Source organism: Haliaeetus leucocephalus, unplaced genomic scaffold, assembly GCF_000737465.1.
Source record: "Haliaeetus leucocephalus isolate CR32 unplaced genomic scaffold, Haliaeetus_leucocephalus-4.0 Scaffold866, whole genome shotgun sequence".
Lineage (NCBI taxonomy): Eukaryota > Metazoa > Chordata > Aves > Accipitriformes > Accipitridae > Haliaeetus > Haliaeetus leucocephalus.
Window position 1 is genome coordinate 1,609,813 of NW_010973302.1, and position 25,684 is coordinate 1,635,496.

A 25,684-nucleotide genomic window follows, 5' to 3' on the forward strand; every position below is an offset into this window, starting at 1 on the left:
AGAAACATGCTGCCGTGAACAGCAAGTGGATAAAACAGGTCATTGAATTAAGACTGGAAACCAGAGGAAGGTCTGCCTTGATTGCCACCAAGGGAGTAACAGATGTAGGGAACTGGATGGGGTTGCAGTGGCACAAGGTCCTTCCTCCCCGTGTTTGTAGTTACTCCCATGCCCTCTCGCGAGGCTATCGGATAGATCTGTACCAAGACCTAGCGGCACCGGGACCTGGTTAGTCTATCAGCTGCTCTTTGGGCAAGGCGGTGATGGAGCAGGGCAGAGATGGTATCAGGAGGGGACAAGCAGGAGCCCCTTCGACCCGCGGAGCCGTGCTGGCCAGACACGCTGGCATCGCCCAGCCCCACTGCCCTTCCTTCCAGGCATCGAGGAGAAGGCTCTGCCAGGGGTCACGATGCTGGGACCCCGCTCCCGGGAGGAGATTGTTGAGAACAAAGCCTGCACCAGGCTCGCCATTGAAGAAGCAGTTCTTGAATGATCAAAAAGCCGCCTCCTGACGACCCGCGGGCATCCGGCTGCGGGTGACTCAGCCACGGGTGGAGCTGCTGGGCGGCACTGCAGCTTCTCGTCAAGAGGGACCTCTTGGAGCTGAGATCTGGAGGTGGTTTGGCTCCATCAAGACCCCTTGCTGCCTTTGCACCACGCTCTGGGCTCAGTGAACAGGACACAGCATGGCATGGCACTGTAATAGTCCAACGCCATCCCTGTGCAGGAAGCCCAGGCCCGGTACCTACAGGACACAGATGATCAAATAGCTCTGCAGAAGCCATCTGAAGTTCAACCAAGTTTGTATCTAGCATCAGTCCTAGACTGGCTCATCTAAGAGTGACTTGCCTGCCCCAGCACCATCCTCAGAGCTGCACACGTAGGGTCTTCCCATTAGCCGAGCGGTCCATGTGAAACACCAGTAGCAGTAAGGTGGAGCAGTTGGTATTTAGCATCTATCGGGGGGGGTGTTTTGCCTGTCACCCATGTCTCAGTCTGTGGTGGGGTGAGTAGGGGTTTTCCACCCAGCTGCTCTTGTTTCTGCCGTGGTAATCAGCGCTAAGCCCTTACGCACTTGAGGGTGTTGGTGAAAATATGCCCAGCCATGAGTCACCCCTGAAGGCAGATGGTGCGGCTGCGATCCTGCCGGCAAAACGCACCACGAAAGGCGATGCCATATTTACAGCTCCTTTCTCGACGCTAGCAACAACTAAAAGGATTTTGCATTTCATGTGATGCGGGGAAAACATACTTCTGTAAATATCAGAGTGCTCTGCAGGCTCAAGACTAATGTAAAGAGAAAGAGAAACCTTTGTGAGTTCGACAGGACACGCTCTACATGAGTAGGACTTCAGGAGACATGTATCCATTACCATTCTCCATATCTGCTCCGTCCTCCTTGTGTGCCTAGCTAATGACATGGTGCAGAAGGGTTAAAAGATTCTCATCTAAGCAAATTTAATCCTTTCCTTTCATTGTTCCTTTTTTTTAATGCCAGGAGGCAGTGGCAGGAGAGAGCCGGGTGCATTTCCCAGCTGCAGGGTTGCCACCTCTCTATTGAGAGCGGCTTTGTCATTACATAAAAACTCTACAACACAAGACTTTTTATTCCCTTTTTTTTTATGATCTTGGCGACTGAAGTGACCCCTGTCCTGCAGACTAAATTTAACCTGAATTGCCAAGCTGCCAGTAGACTTTATGGCATCAGGAGGCTTTTGCAGGTTGTTTTTCTCCATCTCTGCAGCTGATTGAGACTTTCTGTACCATCAGCAAAACATTTTACTGTTATGAAACCTCAATAGAAATGTAATGGCCTGCTGGATAAGCTCAGGGTCTTATGATGTTACCTCACAGAAAGCAAAATAATTGCTCCAGCAAAAAATCTGGGAGAACTTCAGTGTGTGGCTGTGGTGGAGGGACACCTGATTTCATCAAAACTTGGTATTTATTAGGTATCTTGTTCCTGTGTGGCAGCAGGGGCTGTTCTGGAGGACGGTGAGTTGTTAACACCGACAGCTCTTCTGCTGCTCCTTTTCTGCTGCTGCCCATTCTTGTGAGCATTAGGGAACAGGGAGCAGGAGCTCATGGTGGCTGTACAACTAGGGAGAAGGTTAGCAAAGCAACTGCTCTTGTGTTCAGGGCCTTGGTGGGGGGGACATGGGAGACCTCATTTCAGTTCTCACCTTCATCAGAGACTGCTGGGCTTCACTTCTCTGATCGCAGGTGCTACTTCAGATGTCCTAGCATATTGTGAAATCCATGCAAGGAGCTAGCAGACACCGGACCTTGTGAAACCTGCCCCAAAATGGGGTGGGAGCCAGACAAGATGCCATAAAGCATCTCCAGTGACACCACCAGCTGAATCTCACTGCATGTGTCCATAACTATGCTGACCATATAAGAACTGGGTGCCAAAGTTCCCGTTACGCTCAGAGGGGATGCAGTCAGCGGAGTTTGGAGGATGGTTCACCTCAGCATGAAGCAGGCATTTGGCCAGGTGACTCCCTCCCCAGTCTCCACCACCTGTAACTGGTTAGGCTGCCACAGAGTTTAGATCCCCACCTCGCATTTGTCCTCTGACATTGCAGACACCTAAAATTGGGCAAATTGAACCCACCCTCTGCATGATGCTGTGTAACCCCCTCCCCATGCGTATGTTCTCCATGCGTTAAATGCATCTCGCTGCTGTAAGCTGTTTGGGGAGCAGTTGTTCTGTACGCTAAGCATGTATGCACAAGGACTGAGGGTCTCCAACATGGCACCCTAGTAAAAGTCCTGCGCAAGACTGAACTTTGTGAGCAACCCTACAATAATCTGGCGCTGTGTGGAGAGGAGGAAGGATTCCCCTTCCCCTGGGACAAGGTGGGAATTCCCAAAGGTGGCAATCACAGGCTCTCTTTCCAGGAGAGCCCTGGAAAGCTTCTCACTGAGATCTTCCAGCCCCCACATAAGAAAAACTAGTCTGGCCATCTTATGAGAACAGGTTTCCTTGCTTTATTTTGCCTTCCCATGTTGACCAGAACCAAGGAAGTCTGAAAAACAAAGAGCTGTGGGAGGACTTGAGCCAAAGCACCTCATGCCGGAGGAAGCATTGGGACAGGGATTTGTTTCTGGGCTCTCTTCAACAAGAACAAAGACTTGAGACTGGGCATCCCATTCTCTCCCATCTCATGGAGTGGAAATCTCTTCTCAGCCAAGGAAAGCAAGGGTTTCTGCTGAGACATTTTTGTGCTCACAGAGAGTGCCACCTTGGCACTTCTTGAGAAGCTTTAGGGGCAGCAGTCTCCACTTCAGATCATGCTTGCCATAAGTATTTCTGGTGTCTGAAGAAAATGTGCTTGTGTCTGTGCCTGGAAGATGCACGTGGCTGATGAGATCCCTCACCTGCATTTAGTTCAACCCTTTGTTGAGGCTGCCTGGCTTCACTGGCCAGAGCAAGCCCCCCTTACCCATCAGCTGGGTAGGTAGACCCTGCCAAGGTCTACCAGCCAAGCTGGCTTGGTGCTGCTAATGAGCAGGAGTTGACACCGGTCACTGGTGCTTCAGCAGCCTGAGTGAAGTGTGTACTAGGCTTTTTTTGCCCTTGTTTCTTCATAAACAGGTGTCAACAGAATGGTTGTCATCACAGGTGGAAGGGTTTAGCCCTGAGCCCCTTAAAGTCATTGCCAACTCCTACTACAATCCCTAACTCGTTTTCACTTCAATTAACAATTTGCACCTTCTTCTAGAAGGTTTCTTCCACAAGGGAGCTGGTGGGTGGATGCCCAGTTGATGAATCTGGTATGTCCTAAGGCAGGAGCTGGCTGAACTGGGGGAGGTCTGAGGAGACGGTGGTATCTCAGGACATGCATGGCAGTGATGCTTTTGGCACTTACATTTCAGGCAAAACGTGAGCTGACTCAAACCCTTGGAGTTGGGTGGGATTTGGTTGATGAGCTGCAGAGTCCTCAGGTCTGCCTAAGCTGTATTGTGGATGTATATGGGCTCCCTTGGAGTTGGTCCTAAATGTTAAGAGAAAAGAAATATATATGTCTGGGTGTGTCATGGGCACAGGAAATCATGGGAGGATCCGGAATGGATGCTAAAGTAGTGTGGCTTGTAGTCCTATGTGTGAATTTTAAAGCTATTTTCTAGCTTGGGTTTAAAGGACAATATTACTTTATTTTATGTGGAAATCTGCTATTCTGCATTCATTATTATCTGATTCTGAGTTGTCAGGCATCTTCTTCCTGTCCACTGTTTCATCTCATAAAAAAAATGGTTTTCCCTCTTGTTTTTCCCCTCCTTATCTTTCACTCTCTGCTTAGAGATACATACACACACACACATATATAACCAAGATATCTATACATACAACCAAGTTGTCCCAGCATTTTGTCTCGCAAAATGTTTTCTCAGTGGGACTTTACCGAAAGAAAACTCCACGCTTGTTCCCGCATGCATCGTGTTGGCAAGTCAAGAGGTTGGGATCACACTTGCACGCATCCTCTTTGGGTCAGGTAGTTTTTGTGCTGGAAAGATTGCTAAGAAAAGCCCGACCATCACTCGGGAGCGTGCCATGCAAGATATTTATTTGAAAACTCTTTACAATAAGCTGACAGCCCATATTGATGCAATTTTCACGCTATCTTGAAGGGTTGCACTATTTCCAGAGCCACTCCCATGCTGATCTATTCATGGCCAGTGCTAGGGCTCCTTTCACAAATAAAAATAGGCGCAGGAATGGCCCTCACCCTGGATTTTAAGATTGCAAGTTATTTTGGGTGAAGGCGAAGGTGAACGTGTTTTACGGCTGACATGAACGTGTTGTTTTTAAGGCTGTGAAATTTTGGAAGAGCCTTAGAAACCCGTTCTCAGAGGTCACCAGGACAAACCTCTCCTGCTGGGCGAGTGAATAGAAATGAGTTCATAATTATAGAGTATAGGAGCAACACGTTTGCTTTTTCACCATTTTAATTGAGGTTTTCAGAAAGGAAGAGAACTTAAAACAATACAGAAATGTCTTTTGTTCTTCCAGGGTCATTTACTGAGAGCTTTGCAGTGAGAGGAGAGGATGTTTATTAACGAAAGCAACAATATCAAGACGTTATTTTAGTGCCGAAGTGCTGTTCCTAGCTGGAACAAAACAAAATGTTTTGGATGGACGGGGTACTTGCTGAAAACTAGCATCAAGCTAAATGATTTGCAGTGCATTTATTGGACTCAACAAATGGTGTTGAAACAGAAGAAGGAGAGAGGAAGGGAAGGAATTGAAAATGTTGAAACACCCTTTTCCTTCTCAGTAGGATTTCCAAGTCAAATTAATTAGGTTTAATGGCACGTGGGTCAGAACCCCTGAAACAGCATCTGGAAGTCAGGTTTTCATCCTCCTCCTTATACTCCTGTCTTTTCTTTGCCCTTCTGGGAGCTGATGGGGGTTACTGGAGCCACCATGGAGACTCTCTTTGGGGGTGCTGAGGGAACATCCCAAACCCACTGGGGATGTCATGGCTGTCCGTGCTGAGCAGGGTGCAGAGGAGTTGAGCCAGCATAATGGTGGCTGTGAAAAGCTGCTGTTCATGGGAAACCTCTTCTGAACAAACTCAGGACCAATAATTTTTTTTATTTTATTTTTAAGGACAAAAGTAAGTCTCTAGTGGTGTACTTGCCTGCAATGATGAGTAGTAATACTAGCATCTAGCTAAATCATAGTATTTACAGTGTAATGATGCAAAAAACTCTTCTAGGCAGCTGAAAGCACCTAAGCAGAGACGCTATTAAAATAATAGCTGCTGTCCTGCTTATGATTTAGAAACTTTGAACCAGTGGTGAAGGACAGGCCGTGTTTTTAGGAACAACCGCACTAAAGGTGCATCGCAGAAAGGAATCGTAGAACATCTCGAGTTGGAAGGATCCCACAAGGATCATCGAGTCCAACTCCCTGCTCCTTGCAGGACTACCTAAAGCTAAACTATATGACTAAGAAAGCTGTGCTGGCTGAATCTGAGTGTCCTGGACAACAAGGTGAAGAACTCCTTACTGGAGTGCTGGTCCTTCACAATGAGGTTCCTCAAGGATTAAGTGTTCATACGCATGAAAATCCCAAGTAAACAGTCAGCACGTGCCCCTCCTGCCCGAGCAGAGCCGGTGGTTGCAGGGCATCAGCTGAGGGGTTGGTTACAGGCAATTTAGAGACAGATCATCATTTCTTTCAGTTTGATTGTCCACAACATCGCTGGGTGTTATTACACTAAATTAATTCTCCGAATTGCAGGTCCCCAGAGGACAATATTGTCTTGGTGGTTTGTTCCTAAAAGGGCTCAGCTGGGTGATTGCGTTACTGCGGCTTAATGAATTACGGCACGTGAGCTGGGCGGCAGTAATTGCCTGTGCGTGCTGCTGGCTATGTGTGCAGAGTGCCTTATGCTGCAACCCCTCCACCCAGCTGGGAGATAACTCACCTTATCTTATGGTTGCCATGCGGTCCTGCATTAGCAGAGGGGCAGGAGTTTTTCATTTGCAATTAGATTTGCTAGTGGTGGGCTGGAGCTGGTCGAGAGGTCAGTAAGAGCAGGAGGAGAGCTGTGATGGGTCACACCAGACCACCTGGCTTGGTGACAAGCAACGGACACCAGGAGGAGCGTGAGAAGAACAGGGTATCCGTGTAATGCTGCTTCCCAGCAGTGCTTCCCTCTTCTTAACGGTTGGCCTTGATGATCTTAAGCTTCCTTTCCAACCAAAATGAGTCTATGATTCTTCAGGAATTTACACTTTGAGGATCTGCAGGACCACATTTGCTCACCTGTGTCCAGTAGCTCCTGATGGGTTTTCCTTTCATGAATTTGGCAATGTGCTTTTTGGACCCTTGTAAATTCCTGGTACTCACATCTCATGTAGTGTTGCTCCACAGTTTAACTGTGAAATATGTGAAGAAATACCTCCTTTTGCTTATTTTGATCCATCCTTCTTTTCATGTCACAAGTGCTCACGTGGCTTTGCTTGCAGACTAAGTGCCTGTTGAGCACTACCTTAGCTCTTCAGTTGTGTTCAGCAAAGTGGGAGTCGGCATTTAAAACACGTTTTGCCATTTTGAAAGCAAGACCATCAACAGAAGTGTTCAGCAGTGCCTGCTCTGAGATCATAAAATCATAGAATAGTTTGGGCGGGAAGGGACCTTTAAAGGTCATCTAGTCCAACTCCCCTGCTATAAGCAGGGACATCTTCCACTAGATCAGGTTGCTCAGAGCCCCGTCCAACCTGACCTGGAATGTTCCCAGGGATGGGGCATCTACCACCTCTCTGGGAAACCTCTTCCAGTGTCTCATCACCCTCATCATAAAACGTTTCTTCCTTCTATCTAGTCTAGATCTCCTCTCTTTTAGTTTAAAACCATTACCCCTTGTCCCATCGCTACAGGCCCTACTAAAAACTCTGTCCCCATCTTTCTTCTAAGCCCCCTTTAAGTACTGGAAGGCCACAATAAGGTCTCCCCGGAGCCTTCTCTTCTCCAGGCTGAACAACCCCAACTCTCTCAGCCTGTCCTCACAGGAGAGGGGTTCCAGCCCTCAGGTCATTTTTGTGGCCCCCCCACTCAGGGCACCTTGGTCATCTTGGCTGTATTGGTGTTGCTTTGGTAGCTGATGATGTGACTGACTTATTTTTAATCAACCTGGCAGGAAAGTCCTCATCGTGTGGGCGAGCATAGGGTGCTGTTGGGTCAATCAGCTGTAGGATGAGTCACAGGGAAGCAAGGCAAGCGCTGTCCCTAGGGAAGACAGCCAGAGATTAAACAGTGCTGTGGTGGTTTGTTGTCCAGCAACCTCAAAGTGCTTTTTGGCAGAGGGCAGCTCTCAGCATCCCCCCTTTCCCTGCAAGGAAACTGAGGCAGAAAGGAGGGAAGGGGCTGTGGTTGGACCTTCCCCCACCACAGACCTTGCACTGAACCCGTGGCCACCAGATCTTCATATGTGCGAACCCCATCACCCATGAGACCGTCCTTCAAGGCTGCTCTTTCAGTGTCAAGTAGTGCAAAACACAACCGTCTACGTGATGCTATTTCAGCCGGCCAGAATTGAGGGAAGGAAATATAGCGGCAGGTTCCTCTGCACTAGGAAACCGATCTGTTATTGAAATGGCTTTCTCTTTGGTGGAGTGTTTCCGGCATGGCTCCTCAGTACTGGAAATGGGTTTATCCATCTACACGTTGTTTTCCAGCATGAGTTCATGGAGGTGTTGTCAGCAGCTGGTTGCTGGAGTAAATATAAAGTGAAATAACTTGTTTCTTTCTCCTGCTTTCAATTCTCAAATATAAATGTGCTGTTGCTGGTGATCACTTGGAACGAGCACCGAGGGCTTTCTGCTGCCAGGTTGCTCTCCAAAGTTATCTGGCAGCTGAACTGAGAGGTAAGGGCAAGCAGAGGTTGATGCTTTCAATGGGTAAAAAAAGGTTTTATGGCATCACCTGTGTCACACGAGGTCTCTCCGTGAGACCTGGCCCATTTGAAGAAGCCCAGGAGCAATTCAGCGGTGTGGCTGCACAGTTTGGGTGGTGACTTCCAGTTTTTGGCTATGGCAAGTAGCCACCCCCTCTGCAGGAGAGCAAGTACCACCCAGCCCTTCTCCCTGCAAGCCCAAGTTGGGGACGTTGGCCCCGGAGACCTGGGAGGGAGCAACGTGCTGAAGCTCTGCAGGGCCTCCTGGCATGGTTAGTGCGTGAAGAAGTTGCCAGCTCAAGTTGTTTGGGCTCTTGTTGCAGAAACAATATTTCTGTCTGACCCCAGTTAGCAACTGATGTTTGCAAAATAAAGAAGTCAAGGCACTGGAAATACTTTCCATTCCCGCTCTTGTCTCAGCCCAAAATATTAGCATTAAAAATATTGCATCTATTATATGCAGCTAATATCTCTGCTGGCATGTAAATCACCCAGGGATTTTTCATCTCCATATTAAAAAAAAAAAAAAGTTAACTACGCTCTATTTTTGGATATTTGTTAACTGTTTTGTTTCCATTTATTCCTACTAAAGCCTCAGCAGTCTGTCTCCAAGGGACCATCTGCGGGAAAGAGAGTCCCTAGATTGATTAGGAAGGTGCCGGGGTCATTAACAGGCATGAAGGCGCTGAGTATCTGCTCTTTCTCTGATAATGTCTTTATTTAGCGTGACAGCCTCCGGGGCACGAGTGGACAACAGGCTTCTTTCTTTCATTTAAACTAACATTGCTCCATCCATTCCCAGCGTTGTGCAGATGCTATGGATCATCCCAATTTCCTGATTAAAGCTGCGGGTGCTGGTCCCCAAGCAGCAAGAGCCAACAGCTACATGGCACTGGAGCTGCAGAAGGTGACCCAGCTCTGTGCCTCTCCCCGAGCAGCATGTTCCCATCCGAACTGATGAGTGGAAACTCATCCAAGAGAAAGTAAATTTTTGGAGTGGATCAGAGCCTGGCACAGCTCAGCACATCCACGTGAGCTTTAGGGGTAGCATGAGAGAGGAGGCAGGAATGGGGTCAAGAGGAGACAACTCTTCTTTTAACGGTGGGACAGACTTAGGTAAACATTTGGGAAACTGCTTAGGATCGTCACTGGGTTCCAATAAGTCAATGTCCAGATCGATCCTAGCTCCCAAAGCTCCACACTAAATGCTATAGCATGCTGCATCATTTTTAAAGACATTTATTTAATGTGTTTGATAAAGGCTTCTGGCACACGTAAGTCCAAAGCATCTCTGCTCCTTGGGTTGGTGTTTTACCAGATCCCCGTGTCGGAAGTAATTGCTTGCCATTGACTTTGGGTCATCTCATATGTCTGGACAGCTGCTAGGAGATCCTGTCAAATCTTGCCTTAGCTTCTACAGGAAAGACATTTATTTCTTCACTAGAAAGCACTGGTATAAATAGGATATGGAAAAAACCTAGGATGTCTCCTTGCTGCAGGTCAAAGAGTCACAGAGGTCTAAAGGAAGACAGCTGAACAAAAAGGCAGCAGGTGGGGGCTCGTACGTACTATTTAGGATGTGTCTTGAGGGACAGGACGATGGAGGGATGGTGGTGGGCTGTGTCTGTGCATCTTGGCATGGGTTTAAAGTTTGTATCTCTTGGAGGATTATCAGATCTCGGGATAACTGATCAGCCCTGGTGTATTTTTAAAGGAGGCAGCCTGGAGTCTGAGATATAAGCTCTTTTATTGCAAAGTAGTAAAAGATGAATCTATATTCATTCAAGTCACATTCTTACTAGGAGTCCAGGATCCATGTGTGTTTGTGCTCAGCAGATTTTTGGGAAACTTTGTGTACTGTGGTTGTGTCTTTCAGGTTTAAACTATTTCAACTAAACTGGATTCAGTTCCTTGTTGCTGTATTTTCCTATGGTTTTCGTGTAATTTTTGCAATCGTGTTTACAGTATGCTAAGAATCCAAAAACATAATTCCAAGTAATGCAGTTTATGAAGAGAACCATTTCCAAGCAATTTCTACATGAAATCACTGCCGTGATTTCTACACCAGTCTGGGCAGTCAGCCTTGAAGTCCGGGGGGTGTCTTCCTAACTGGTTGCCCGCTCTATGCAACAAGGGCCTCGATCTGGACATCCCTAATGATTTGTGGGAGATCCAGCAAAGCATTTGAAGAGCTGTTTTGGAGCTATCTCGCATGCCATCTGTACTTGGGATGTCTTTCCCAAGCTGGTGTTGCAAAACAGCTACTTAAATTCCTCCTGAAGATTCATTTCCATGAAGCTTAGAAGAAAATAGCTGACTCAGGCAGCCTGTGCGGCCAAGCATTGCAGAATGCAAGGACTTTCATTGGACTTCAGCAGTAGACAAGTTTGCTCTTCAACGCTTTGCTGAGTCTGCTCCAGTGGACTTTGTGCCATGTCCTTTCAGCCCAGCAGCGCTGTCTCTGCTTCTGCAGCACAGCCTGCAGACTAGGTGCTCATCTGGTGGTCTTGTGAATGGGGTCTCCATCACTGTGGTGGGAGAAGTAGTGGATGCCAATGGTGTGAAGTGATGCTGCAGGAAGGCACAGGGAGAAATTGGGTCCATTTCTGTATTTGGAAAGGCCAGATCAGTCAGCATCCCATAGCAGAAGATAGCGCATCCTATGATGAACCATGCTTTGCGTCAATCCTACGCCCATTTTTTGGATGCATTATTGCATGAGCACCTTGGGTGTCTCTGTGAAGCCCTTCAATCGTAGAATCACAGAATCATTGAATGCTTTGGGTTGGAAGGGACCTTTAAAGGTCACCTCGTCCAACCCCCCTGCTGTGAGCAGGGACATCTTCCACTAGATCAGGTTGCTCAGAGCCCCGTCCAACCTGACCTGGAATGCTCCCAGGGATGGAGCATCTCTGGGCAACCTATGCCGGTGTTTCACCACCCTCACCATAAAAATCAATGCTACCCTGTTGGTTTATAGTGAGTCTAGTTATGTTGTAAAGGTCAAACGAAATCATCTCTAGCAAAGACAGATGTGATGTCCAGGCCCAAGGGACGGTTGTCATCAGCAGCTGTACCCCAAGACCAAGGTGGTGACAAGAGGAGTTGTGCCCAGGTAGGCAGCTCATCTGAAGGTTTCATAATGCTTCTGCCAGCAGCCAGATGCTCTGAGCCTCATCAAAACCATCTCAACCCTCATAGCATTGTTCTCCTTGGCTGTGCTTGTCTTCTGGAGTTCATTGTATATTTTCAAGGATGCATACATGTAAGACCTAAAGTATGCATTACATCTCAACTGTTCAAAGATGATCTTAGATCCTGATCGCCACCATTTTGACAGGTGGTTTTTCTACACTTTCAAAATGCTGTGTCCATCCAGAGACGTGGGCTGGGTGTAGTGATCAGGATAGACTTTAACCCTAGTGGCAGAAAGGCACAAAAGAAGTGTGAATAATTTCATTTTTGTTTTCAGGAGTGAACATGACATCTTGTTCCCTTCTCATCTGAGAAAAATGCAAACAAAAATGAAACTGGAGCCAAGCGAAATCAGTTTGAGAGAGAAAGCCAAAGGGAAAACACACAGAAGTTCCGTGTTCTTCATGCTTGGAGCTGGTGGTTGTTGTTTTCTGTGGGGTTTTGAGGTTTTTGATTAAATTGTGTGGAACCATCAAGCTTACTTGAGTGTTTCCCACTCTCCGTTATAATGAGGATAGAAAACGGCCGTGGCTGGACTACGATGCTCCCTGCACCAAAGGAACATTGATTTATCATTATACATGCGCGTAAAACATCAGAGTGCCTGTGATGGAGGTAGGCTTGGTAAAGAATACTTTTGGGGGAAGTCAGGCCTCTAGAATAGAAATTCAAATCTTTCTCTTCATTATATTAATAGCAATATTCTCCAGACCTCCGGGAGCAGTTTTAGATGCTATAAAATTCTACCAGCTCCTAACTGGGATCCTTCAGACCCTCCAGTTTGGACCATGATGTCCCTTAGGTGTCCAAAGCCAGTGATGATGGGTGTTTTTGACCGCAGCAGCACTGCCACGCCCAAACCCCTCCAGCAGCGCCTGCTCGGGGGTACCAGTCTGGATATTTGTGGAGCTGCATCATGCAAGGTGAAGCAGCTGATCTGGCTGGAATATGCTTAGTTCAGAAAGGCTGGGCCTGGAGAAATTGGTTTGCACAGGGGATGTTTTGGAGGACTTTGCTTCTTCCTGCCCTTTCCCTTTTCGGGCTGAGTATCCCAGGCAGCTAGCTAGTGCAGCCGGCATTTTAATAGCAAAGTTGATCATGAGATACTCCCAAGACTTAGCATCATATTCCTGGGCCTTATCCTGGCACAGAGGTGAGATCCTGCCTGGGCAGAAGAAAGGGTGGAGAGAAACTTTCTGTCTACAAAATGCAGTGAGGAATGTTTTCATTCAAGCACCAGAACGACGAAGGGGGTGCAGAAGGCTTGACCTTGGCTATGGCACCGCTCTTCATTCTCAACCTCTTCCCTGAGTGGCTGCGAGTCCGTATTAGTTGTTAATTGCTGGGTGGCCCTGGCCATGCCCACTGCATATCAGGCTCTGCACAAAAGCAGGACAAAACCAGTATCCCTCCCTGTGAGTAGCTTAGCGTGCTCTGGAGAGTTTGTCCTGTGGGAGAGAGAGTTGCCTGGGATTGAGGGCAAGCGTGGTGTCCAGGCAGGTTCTTCAAAGGCAAGAGCCAGGAGGTCCAGAGCACCCAGTCCCTGAGCCCACAGATGGGATCTTGGTCTGTTCAGCCATACGGGGTGCTCTGCACCGCGGGGTAGCCGTCTCGAGTGCAGTTGGAGATGTAGTTCCTTACCTCTCAGTATTTGTAAGAATTGCTTAACCAAATCTCCGTGCAACCACCGGGAGAATGTAACCCCGCGTTGTCCTCTGGCTTTCCACATGCCAGACAAATGGTGGGGGCTCTCAGAGGACTTGTCTCGCTCGGGGGGGGGGGGCATATGAGCAGGGCTGACGGGACGGAGCAACTGTGTTTTAGACCACAGCTGTCCACGTGTCTGGAGTTATTTTTCCCAGCTTTGTGCCTTCCAGCCCCTTTCCTTGGGAGTAAACGATGTAGTAAAAACTTGCAGGAATCCCATATTTCTGAGCACGTAGGCTGTAATCACCGAGACAGCTGAAGCCTTAGATTTGTTTGCGTAGGCTCTTCCAACAGGGCAGACAAATGTCAGATCTAAATTCTGTTGAAAGGTATCTCATTTTGTTAATTAAATAAAAAAATCAGTGGAGAAACGATAGCACAAGCAATACCATCCTATTTCCAGCTTGGCAATCCTGACTGTCTCCCCTTGGGTTTTAGTTCTTCTGCAGTTTCTTTGTGACTCTGAATGTATCTTTAGTTTCCACATTGACCGATGGCCAAATCCCCAGTCCCACTGAAGTCAGGGGGAGTTCTGAGCTGAATCAGAATTTGGCCTTTGAAGTGAAAATAGTTATTTAATGTTAAATGGAGTCGAGAGGTAGAGACCATTGTGCTGTCTAAATACTTTTTCTTGTAGCTGAAGTAGGGTCTCCCGCAAGGCACTGTGTCCTTACAGCAGCGGCTGAGCAGAGAGGGACAGAAGGATTTCCCAGTAACTGTGGCATTTTCCTGGAGTGAATTCTTGCTTTTCTTAGAGATGTTGCTGTGTTATTCAAGCTTCACCTGTTTCTCCCTTCAGCATCGCAAACCTAAAATCCTGGGCTGGGCAGTGTCTTTGGGTTCCTACATGGTCTGGTTCCCTAAGCTTGGCAGGTCACCCCAAGCCACCATCGTGGCACCTACACTCCTGCCCTTGAGCAAGCAGAAGGTTGTTGCCATCAACTCAACCCACAGCGAGTGTGTGTGCTGGGGTGCCCCGGTCCCCATCTTGCCCCTTCCTGGGGCTCTCTGTGTCCCCAGCACCTTGGTCACACCTGAGAGCAAGGATGGGTCATCCCAACCTCCCGGGCTTTGCAATGCTGTGCAGTCAGAAAAGTTTTAAGATCTGGGCCCCGTTTTCCCTGCTTTGGCTCTTCTTTGCTGCAGAGTCCTATTTCTTCTTGGCTTTTCTTCTTTGCTGGGGTGTTGGGAAGATAAAAGCACACAACGAGTCTTTGCCTGAATGCTGGATGATCGTCTAGACCCCTGCCTGCTGCCAAGTCACGGACGTTGCTTCTTGTTTGCCATTCTCCTTCCTTTGCCTTTTATTTCTTGCGAATTTTTTTCCCTAACTTGTTTAACTCTGGTGTTTTCCGTCCTGTGGTCAGTGACTGCAGAGCTTCAGTTTGTGTTTGCTCTGCCCCTTGCCATGGGGATATTGCCTTTTAGCTGTCCTGTGCAGGGATGGAGCTGCCTGTCCTCTCCCTGTCCTATTGCAAAAGCCCCAAACTGAACAGTCTTGCACATTCCACATTGGCTTAACTGTTTGGTTTTTTTAATCTTAAACCTTTTTCTTTCACAGCCCTTAAACAGAAACAGTTTGGTTTATAATATCATAATGTCTTTAGGAAAAAAATGTCCCTGCATGCATTTCTGGCAGGAATTTACAGTAGAGGTTGGTTCCGAGCTCATTTCCAATCATTTTGCCTTACCCCTGCTTAAATTAAAGCTGTGTCTGTGTGCAACTTTTATCATTTCTGTGCAATATTTGCAACCTAAATACAGTAGCAGCCTGTCTGGCTAATAACCCAAGACTAAAAGTGTACCCAAACAGTTAAAGTCAGACATTTGAGACGAGAGAAGAGCAAAACCACAGAAAGCAAATGCTGAATTATATCAGCAAAACTCTTGCATGCTTAAGCATGTGAGGGCTTAATACTAGATAAGGGTTTTAACTAACTTTTATTTTGACATTCCCCTTTTAATAAGCGTTGCTCTTTACAGAGCGGTTTATGTGATTGCGTTACTGAGAGGAAACAAAGAAATGCCAGGAAAACTTGATGTGGAGAATCTGTACTCATAAAATGCTTGTTAAGCTCCAGCAAACAGGAAAGCTTCCCCCATCTCCTTCTTTTTTTTTTTTTAAATTCCCTGCCATTGAGCTTGCAAAAAAAAAAAAAAAGAAATCCCACGTTGAATATCTCAGAAAACCGGATCTGGTGGTCTAAGACTAAACACAAATTCCTTCCACTGCCACCATGAACAAGCCTCTTAGTCCCGCGTTCGCCAAACACGAGCCCTCGCTCTTTATGGTTAAGAGCCAGTTGGCCTCGGAAAATAGGTTTTAACTCCTGGGGATGCCAAGGAATACAGATTTGATGGGCAGATGGCTTTGGCAGGCAGGGTTGGAGACTGTTTAGCCGCTGACCATTGAAATGTATTTGTGAATGGCTGCTTCCTTCATCCGAGCGCCCTTAGCCGAGTGGTGCAGATGATGAAAATAAAATGAAGCGCTATGCAAGGGGTTTAAAATAAACGCTGCTATTTATCTGAACGGAGGTGGGGGTTTGGGGTAAGGGATGAGACTGAGCAGCGGGATTGTAACAGCTACAAAACCAGCACAGACGCAGGCTGGTGTGGTCACTGCAGCGCTCACAGTTGTTTCCCAGTTTTGGGGGACGATACTGGGGAGGTGTCCTGTGCGAGCTTCCAGCGCTGCTCCCAGCAGCCTTGCAAGGAGCCAAGCATTAAAGCATCCCACGTGCTCTCAGAGCCAATACTGAGTGTTAAAAAGGGAGGAAGCAGGCAGGGAGCTGCCGCCGTGCTTAGGGCTAACCCGGCACTGTCCCGGGTGAAGGCAGCCGATGCCAGGACCATCTACATCTTAACTGCATCCTTGACAATAGCGTTCCGGCTCTGTCTTGTCCGCTTGGGACAGCCACACTGCAACCCACGTGGAAATCTGTAAACGTCTGAGGCTGCCGAAGCATTTCTTCCATCTAACCATTGGTTTTTTGGGGATGTGCTACCTCGGATACTGGTTACGGCCAGCACGCAGGGACTTGCTCTCCCATTCTGAGTCATTGTAGTCTCTCAAACAAACCATTTGCAGGCAATTCCTCATCTTTGTGGCTGTTGAATTTCCATGTTAGCTATTTGGAGCTGTACATCCAGATGTACCTATCTGGAGGTAATAGTACTGGCTCCCCATGCTGCCAGAGCCAAGCGTGGCCCTCAGCTTCTTCATCTATGCACGCGCCCTGTCCTGATGTAGCAATGATGAAGGACATGCATAAAGAAAGGCCAAACAAAGCCATTTGGTGTGGGCACCTGTTTTACTCGGTAATTTGCTTTTTAGCTTTTTTTTTTCCACTTAGAAATTCCTGATACGCTTAAAATGGTTCACTGCAAACCAATGCAGCAATATGCCATGTTGATACAGCAGAGGTGGCAGGCAAGAGGAGCAAGTGATGCTGTAGGCTGGGTGTATCAGGAGCTCCTTAGGTGTTCAGAAAAAAATCTCTCCTGATATTTCTTGCCTGCCTGACTTCCCGCTGCTCAGCTGGGACTAACCAGGTCTTCTCTGGTCTAGTGTGGAAGCAATGCAGAAACCTGGGCGAGATTTTCTTCGGAACCAAAGTAATGTTATCTAACTGTTCATGAAAACTTTCAGCTGAAATATGCCTGTTACTGAAAGAGATTTAGAGGCATGAGTTGGTATGAGGTTGTGTTAGATACCAAGAAATTGGCTCCCCTTTTGTGCCAGGGAGACCCACGGAGCCCACCCACCAAGGGCCAGGCTGTTTGGTGGGACAGATGTGTTGACCAAACAGGACCATGCAGGAAAGGGAGAACTAACGACTTTCTTTGACTTTCCAGGCGACAGCAGAGACTTCCTGGTGGGAACAAGTCTCAGCAGCACACAGATCATCAGCAAGGTGGCACCAAACACAACAGGGACCACCAGAAACTCTACCAAGGAGGCCAGGCCCCTCATTCCTCAGGCAGGACGGGCCACCACGGCTACAGCCAGAACCGGAGATGGCACCACAACCAGAAGCACTCGCCCAACGACAAAGAAACGCACAGAAACGCCAAAGAGACTGAGAATTTGAAAATTGAGGACGCCTCCGTCTGCACGGTGCATATTCCCGTGGAGACGCACCGGGGCCCGGAGGCTGTGGAGAAGCAGTCTCAGCAGTACATCCAGGAGTCGGAGACCAAGCGGAAAGACAGTATTCACGAGCGCATTGGGGAAAGACCCAAGATCAATTTGCTTCAGTCTTCCAAAGACAGGCTGCGGAGGAGACTAAAAGAAAAGGTAATATTTCTTATTATTCCCTTTTTCCAAGAGTCTGGCTGTTGGCCATTCTCCATACAAAGGGTGGGTTGGGCTTAAGGGACCTTTCCATGAATGCACCCAACTTATCTTAATCTCCCAGTGTCAACACTTCTCTTGAAGTGTCTTCACACTTCTTCAGGAGGCCTTTTATTGACACAAAGCTAAGACTCTTAGCTTGACTTCTTGGTTGAGGTTGCTACCAGCTTGACTTCTCCAAGACAGACTGGCAACTCTCCCCCTACACACACAAAGACCCTTGGGGAAGGCTGGTGCACACGTGAGCTGCTCCTTCCTTCGGTGCTCCTTCCCAGGCGGCTGATCCCAACTGAGTGCCTCCTGGTCTGCAGAGCTCATCTGCTTTGCAAAGAGGTCTAAAAAAGGCAATTTGTCTCCACAACTACAGAGCTTTGACGTTGCAGTCAGCTACTTAAAAGTTGATATCCATTTATCTCGGCAATGAATTGAAATGCCCTTATCTTTCCCCCTTCCTTCTAACAACCCAACAATAACAAAGCTATTGCATGCAAGTGATGGAGGAGAGATCCTTTTTGGAAATAATATTCAGCCTCAGATTTCTGAGGAATTTGGAGATGATATCTCCATTTGCCCTTGTGAAAGTCTTATTCTTTCTCTTGAGATTCTTTTGTCAGACTGGAAAATGCATCCGTGGGGATATCTCCAATGAGATTTTCAAAATGCATAGCAAAAATAACCTGAACATATACAGTTCCATGGGAGTGCATGTTGAAAATGTATACCTTTGAATGCATGTGCATTTACTATTTATGTATGTGGCATGAGGTGGAGGAAGAGATTTTGTTAGTTATTTTTATGTTCTTTAAAGCAATGGGAGTATAGCAGAGACTTTCAGAGTATTCATTTTAATGCTCTCCCTGCTAATTTATAGTCTTATAAGAAACACATCACATAAGCACCCACTCTTGGTTGGGTGCTGTCAACACAACTGGCCTCCTGATGGGAGTTTTGGACAACTCCAACTGCTGGTTGGCATTGGGGTTGCCTGAAAAATTGCTACAGGTTTGTATTGTATAGCACATTTTAAGATTGAACTAGAGGAGGAGAATGGAGCAGACCAGAGCAAGCAGGATGCATGCCTTACACTGGGAGAGAGGGGCAAATGCATAATTAAATGTTGAAAAGAAGCAATAAATTCTATGGTAATGACATGAAATGAAAAGCGTAACAGCCAAGAGATGGAAAAGTTAACAGTTTTTCTAATGCTAGGATCATATGACATCTTTGATCTCAATTTAGGTTGTTAAATATATATTAAAAAGTAGATATTTTTGTAGGATTGTTATCTGAGCATTTTGCAAATATCAGTGCACTTTCAAAATAGAGGCAAAAAAAATGTCCATTATCACCGTCTTGCAGACACCCTCAGAAACCTGTCCAAGATGCTGAAGGTAGTCAGGGCTGGTCAGACCTTGGCATCCTGGCTCAGGACCCTCGAGCACACCTTCGCCCTGAGCCGAGAGGGAGGATACTGGGACTGAGTGCTGTGGGAAGTGGGGAAAGAGAACATTTCTGGGACGGGACTCATTCACTTGTGGTTTTCAATGCTGAGATGAAATCATTGTGCCTCTAAAAGATGCTTTGATTTTTCTATGTCTGTTTATATGTCTCCCCAATCCCCTTCCCCCTTTGCTGTTTGTGGAAGGACAAGGGCTGATATGTCTGTTTTTTCCTTGTGTAACAGACGCCTTGTCTTTCCCTTTTCACGGACCAGGACGAAGTCACGGTGGAAACCACCAATCCTGAAAAGAACAAAATGGACAAATTAATTGAAATCCTCAACAGCATGAGGAACAACAGCAGCGACGTTGACTCCAAGCTCACCACCTTCATGGAGGAAGCCCAGAACTCTACCAACTCTGAGGAGATGCTGGGGGAAATAGTCAAAACCATCTACCAGAAAGCGGTGACAGACCGCAGCTTTGCTTCCACAGCAGCCAAGCTCTGTGACAAAATGGCCCTCTTCATGGTGGAAGGAACCAAATTCCGGAGTCTGCTCCTCAACATGTTGCAGGTAATGAGATAAAATTATGAGCTGTATGTGGAAATATGGTATCTGACGCCAGGGTCCATCTCTGAAATGAGTGGGTTGCTTGTGGCAGCATCCCCATGGCTTGAAGAGAAGTGAACTTGGAGGTTCTTACAGTGGAGGGTCTTTGCCTCTCTTTTTGGCTGAAGTCCAGAGATATCAAGATAACTCATGGTCCCTGAGTAGGCTGTTGGTTGCATCACCTGGCTGAAGGGCTCGCTTCTGGTTTCTGATTGCAACCCAGACTGAAATAATTTATGTCCTTCTAATTATTCTGCGTGACTTGTTTATTGGTATATGCAGTATTGGTTGATTGTTCTGCTCCAAAACCATCAGTGACAGCAAAGTTGGGAGGGGAGAAAAAAGCAGCGGCTCTGATAACTGGTCCATGATAATGGTGGATGATGAGGAAACAGGACTGTCCTCACCTGCCCACGGTCTGCTGGGGGGAGCGTGTTTTACTGTACCGACACCATCAAAGCAGGGGTTGCTTTCTGGGGAGGGCATCACAGGGATCTCCGTCTTTCTGACTCTCTGGAGACGGGGCATGTAGAGTTCTAACCATGAATTTCCATCCTTAATTTAATATGTTTTTCCTTTTGGCCATTCCCTCACACACACGTCTCTGAACATGCTCGGTGCCCAGCATTGCTTCAGTTTTTGACACATCTTCTTGCTCTCCTTGCTCTTGTTGGAGATCATCCCTTGGATGCTGTGTCTGGCTGCCTGTACCTTGTGTGGGCTGAGTTGGCTTTTGGGCAACACGGGAAGCAGGGAAATAAAGAGCAAAATAAAATAATGAAAATCAATATTTAACATAACCTAAGATAATTCTGCAAAGTCACTGATTCGGTTTTGCTTCTCTCATTGCTCTGGGGGAGTATCAAACCCCACATTTTTCCCTGCACCCACTCCTTCTCCACACTCCCCTGGGAAGTCCTTGGGCACAATACATATCTGCCCATCGTGTGTACCAGGCAGTGATTTTTTCCTGATTGATTTATTTCCAAAGCTATTATAAAGCAGGAGGAGATAAATTGCGGTCAACATCAGTCCCAGATTTAGCAGCAAAGGGCTGGAGGGGGCTCTAACCCATCTGAGCATCCCTCTCCTCCCATGCCAGGTCATGCTTGTTTCTTCCCTTGTTTGGCTGAGCAGAGAAATCCAAAATAAAGTCCAGCAGCGATGGCCAGGGAGCAGCATGGTGTTATCCAAAAATTGAGGATGATGGCAGTCCTGGGTTAGGGAGGAATCTTCCAACTTGCTTTCTTCTCTTGCTCCAGCATTTCCACCCCTACCAACAGACCCAGTAGGCTGATTTATACTGCAGTGTCATGTGCAATAATAACTGGCTTCATATTCAGCTCTTCATAGCATGAATGTATGATAAATAATATATCTTAGATCTCCAGAGAGTCCCAAAGTGCTTCCCAGGAACATGTAGCCAGTCTCGGTGTGATGGGAGCACGACGTCCATTGTGGAAAGCTGAGAAGAAATTAAATGCAAAAACTGAGCAGGGTGTGTGGGTGACTGAATTCATGTGCTGGAGCATAAAAAAATATGCGAAAGTGATTTGTTGAGCCCCAAACTGCACATCTTTTAAAAATGTCTTGATGGGGCAAAAGGTGACAGATCACTACAGGTCAAAAGCAAAGTGGCATGTGAAATTAAATAATTTAACATTTCCTTTCTGATAGTAAAGGATTTTGACTTTCTCCAAGCACAGTTTCTTTTTCCAACCAAAATAATTGGATGCATTCACACAGATTCATTAAATACTTTGGTCAAGCCCTAAACTGGGAATTTTTGTGACGCAGTCAGGCTTGACAGCCCTGGCTGGAGACAGACCCAAGTATGAAGCACGAAACACTCATCACAGCTGCCTTGATGTGAAATAAGGGGGTTGATGGTATTGATATATGATATATTATCAATATCAATGTGGTGTATTGGATAATATATTGATATTATGGAATAATATGGATATAATATGGATATCATATTGATATAATATGGATACCATATTGATATATCAATATGATATATTGATATATGGTTGATGGTATAACATTATCCAGCTCCAGTCCTGGCCCCTCCACCATCAAGTATTTTCCATCAGCCATTTCTAGATAATTTACCATTAATTAAAAAAAACCCAACAACTTTAATAAAACACTTGCTCCAGAGCTGGATTTACGTCTCTCTAGCACCTTTCAGACTAATCTGATCCCCGGACGTAAGGAGCTCGGCTCGCCGGGCACCGGCGAGCTGGGGAATTACTCTGCTGGGGTGTGATAAATCGGGATCAACGTGATCCCCCCCCTCCAGCGCTGCTGGCGCCTGGGGCCGGATCGCTCGCCCCCCCATCTGCTCCCAGCAGATGCTTCTGTTTTGTAGGGGCTTGTTTGTCCCTTTCTCTCGGGACTGTGATGGCAACGGCTCAGCCCCACCAGAGGATCTCATAAATTAATGCATTAACCCGTTGAGCCACCCTACCAGCATCCCCGTACCTATAGACAGCATCCCTCTACCCCGCCGGACCCTAAAACAAGCAGCAAGGGGTTTTCCTGCAGAGCAGGTAATAAACTGAATAAACTGTCTTTTTAACCTGGCTCTTCTTATATTTTCAGCTGTTGACAAGGTGCTCGTGCTCGGGGGCTGCACATGTTCGCAGCTTATCTCGGGGGACTTGTTTTGATCCCAAAACAGATGCCAGCACCGCAGCGCAGGAATGCTGTCATGTCATCCCCCCTCCCTGCCAGCAGCTCCTCTACAGAGCATCCCCCGGCTGGCGTTGCACCATTTCAGGCTCTAAGGGGATCTATCGGGAAAACTCTGGTTTGAATTTATCCCTCACTCTGTGTTTTGGTCCCAAACCTTGGCTGAGTCTTGAATTCGGGTGCTGCGAACCTTTCGGGATGCTGAAGGAAGACGCGGAAAGGGGAGTCGTGGGGTGGGTGGCTGGTCGAGCATGGGGAGGCTCAGCACTCAGCGGGGGGGGGTCATTTGGGTCTGATTTTATGCTCATTGAGTTTGGTTCAAGGAGTGATTTTGGTCTTCATGAGCCCTTGGGATAAACCTGGCCAAACTGGTCCCAGGGAGCTTGGGTTGATGGAGGCGTGCAAGCACATCTTGGTGGATACTTGCATGGTTTCTTCACCCCTCTAGAAATGCCTTCTTAATTAATAAATTGAAAGTAAGTCTCCTGTGAGAGGTTTTTGCTTGTCATAGTTTCACTCACTGGCACGTCCAGGCTGTGGTGCTTTTTTTTTTTTTTTTTTTTTGTTCGGTGGGGGGGTTCTTAAGCAATGTGCCACAAACCCTTCATATGTAACATAAGTTGGAGTATTCCTCTGTTGAAATGGCCGTGCTCTTTATAGCAGAGCTGTGTCTGCATCTGAGCTATGCAGAGCCAAGTGTATTATTAGAGTGGACATCACTGGGGCTGTAATTGTACACTGCTCCCCTTAGCAACCGCGGCCAACAACACATCAAACAGAAGGCTGATACCTTCTTTTAATAAAAAAAAAAAAAGCACCACGAAATGCACATCTCGACACAGAGCAGCAGAGCCCGCTGCAGAGCGCAGGCCGGCACGCAGCCAGAGCCAGCGCCTGGTACATCCCTGCGGTTGGAAATGCCTCGGTGCCAGTGGAGAAGGGCTATTTCTGTTGCATACCCTTCGGCATACCCTACAGCATGCCGTATTGCATACCCTATTGGATACTCTACGGCATACTCTAATGCATACCCTAACGTATACCAGATTGCATACTCTAATGCATTCTGTATTGCATGCCCTATGGTATACCCTATTACATGTCCTAATGCCCTATTGCACTCCCTATCTCACACCCTATTGCACATCCTAATTCACACCCTATGGTGTACCCATGCAGGGTTTCTTCGTTGTCTTAGTTTAATTTCTCGATGCCCCAGGAATGGCCCTTCCTTGGTTCAGTACTGTGCTTCGCTCTGTTTCTTGTAGAAACTTGAGTCGAATCCCGTGGGTTTTGGCAGAGGTTGCACTTGGGTTTTGGTGGACTCGGCTGGGTTTGAGGTGGTCGGTGTGACCACTTCTGGAGGGGCTCAACCAAGAAGGTGGCCAAAAATCTGTTGTCAGCTCAGGTGGAGGATGGAAGAGGAAAATTTATATCGGATCCCTTCTTGGGTTGTAGATATTGTGATATTAGGTACTGGAGAATCAATCGGGGTGCAAAGGAAAGTGTTTACCATGCTGAGCACAAGGATTTGGGAAAAATGAGCTGAAATCCCTCCTTTCCTTTATTTGAGCAAACAACTTAACCTGCCAGTGATAGCAGCGCTTTCTGCCTCATAGGGATTCTGAGAATGAAGACACCAAGGACTGTAACTCAAGTGGATATTGCGGGAATTGGGACATGGAAGTAATACACATGCTGAAAGGCAGATTTTTTTTTCCCCCTTAACATGATTAAGGTCTGGGTCTTCGGCGGGGAACAGTTTATGGGTTGACAGAGGTGGAGGCAGGAGGATCCAAGCACAGCTGGAGAGCATCTGACCTGTACGCCATGTCCCGCGTTGACTTCAAAACCCATTGGCCCTCTTTCCATGGCTGTTTTTAATCTAATTTAATTACAGAAGGTCCAATTGGTGCACAGAAAACACAGTGGTACCGCTTACCTCAGAAAAGATATTGCCTAGGAGACATCAGAGAGGTTGCTTCACTGAAGGGTAGGGGGAAAAAAAGGTCCCAAGGTGCCTGGAGCAAACCCTAAAGCCATCAAGGTGTGCATCTCGAGTGCCGCAGCGGCGAGGGTTTGCACGCTCAGCTCCGTGGAGCAGCAGCACTACATCCATCTTTTTGATCTGTGCATGAGCCTGACATTGCTGCCTTTTGTTTCTCTTCCAGAAGAGTTTGATGAGCTCTTCCCGTGGTGAGGTGGTGATTCAATGGGGAAAGTCTCCTTGGCTCGAGCTGCTCCCCACAGCTCTTCTGGGGGATGAGGGACATCTCGGTGGTGGACCTCAGAGTTGATGTGTGCGTGGGCTCTGCCAGCCCCACAGGAGCCCAGCACAGGCAGAGAAATAGCAGATGGTGCTGCCCTTGTTTAAACACCTTCATTTTGGGTTTGCAGAAACTTGCAGAGCTTAGAAACCTTCTTCCATACATTTCTGCACTGATGTTGACAACGCTGTCCTGGTTTTGTAAACCGTGGTGGGACTCGCCAGCGAAAGCTGCCTGCTAAATGCAGCTTTGCAGACGGGATTTATTTTCTATATGCCCAGGGAATTCAAAGGCAATTCTAAATCCATGCACACACATATATACGTAGTATATATACAGGCTTGGAGGGGGACGGGGAGTGCAGCCCCATGGGTGGCTCCCAGGAGCATCCCCAACTGCCTGTGTCCTCCGGCTCTCAAGCAAGAGAAAAGGAAGAGTGGGAAGAAGACGCATTCCCTCTCCTTTGCCCCCGGCTGTTTCTCTGAAGATGCTCTGTAATTCTGTAACAGAGTATTTATTAGCTTATTTTAATTATTATTTTATTGATTATTATTTTATTAATTTTATTTATTTTATTCTTTTATTATCATTTTTTATTATTCTTTTGCATAGTCATCCGGGGCCAAACGTAACCCGTGCAACTGTCGGCAGCCGGCAGGAGAGGGAGCCAGGGGAGCGGACTGGCACCCTGCCCACGCCGGCAGGTGAAGGGCAGAGCCGGGCATCAATTAGAGCTGGCCCTGCCGTTGCCCATGAGTCTGGCCAAGCCATCGCCGTCTGCCCGTAGTAATAAAGCTCGCTCGGCTTTGCCGTTGAGGTTACGGGAGCTGCTGGCAGACAGGTCCCATGCGGGTCTGTGAGTTATTGGAGAGCCCCGGATTAAATATCAAGCTACGTGCTTTAAACTTGCCGCTTTTCCCAAGCGGAGCGGTGGCTGTAGGAGCCGTCCGGCTCCTTCGCAGCTTTTCCGTGACGCGGGAACGTGGCGGGGGCGAGG

The 25,684-nt window shown here is 47.3% G+C and overlaps 1 protein-coding gene across 3 annotated transcripts in view; it reads left to right on the forward strand.

Moving 5' to 3' along the window:
- The window catches only part of CTIF (CBP80/20-dependent translation initiation factor), a 110,622-nt gene that overhangs the window by 56,746 nt on the left and 28,192 nt on the right, over nucleotides 1–25,684 (forward strand). For 2 of the 3 annotated variants that reach the window (XM_010582998.1, XM_010583000.1), the window contains 2 exons: nucleotides 17,172–17,613; nucleotides 19,355–19,684. In XM_010582998.1, the coding sequence (XP_010581300.1) occupies nucleotides 17,172–17,613; nucleotides 19,355–19,684 (772 nt within the window). The remainder of the gene's footprint in view (nucleotides 1–17,171; nucleotides 17,614–19,354; nucleotides 19,685–25,684) is intronic. The other variant, XM_010582999.1, reaches the window with a different exon arrangement.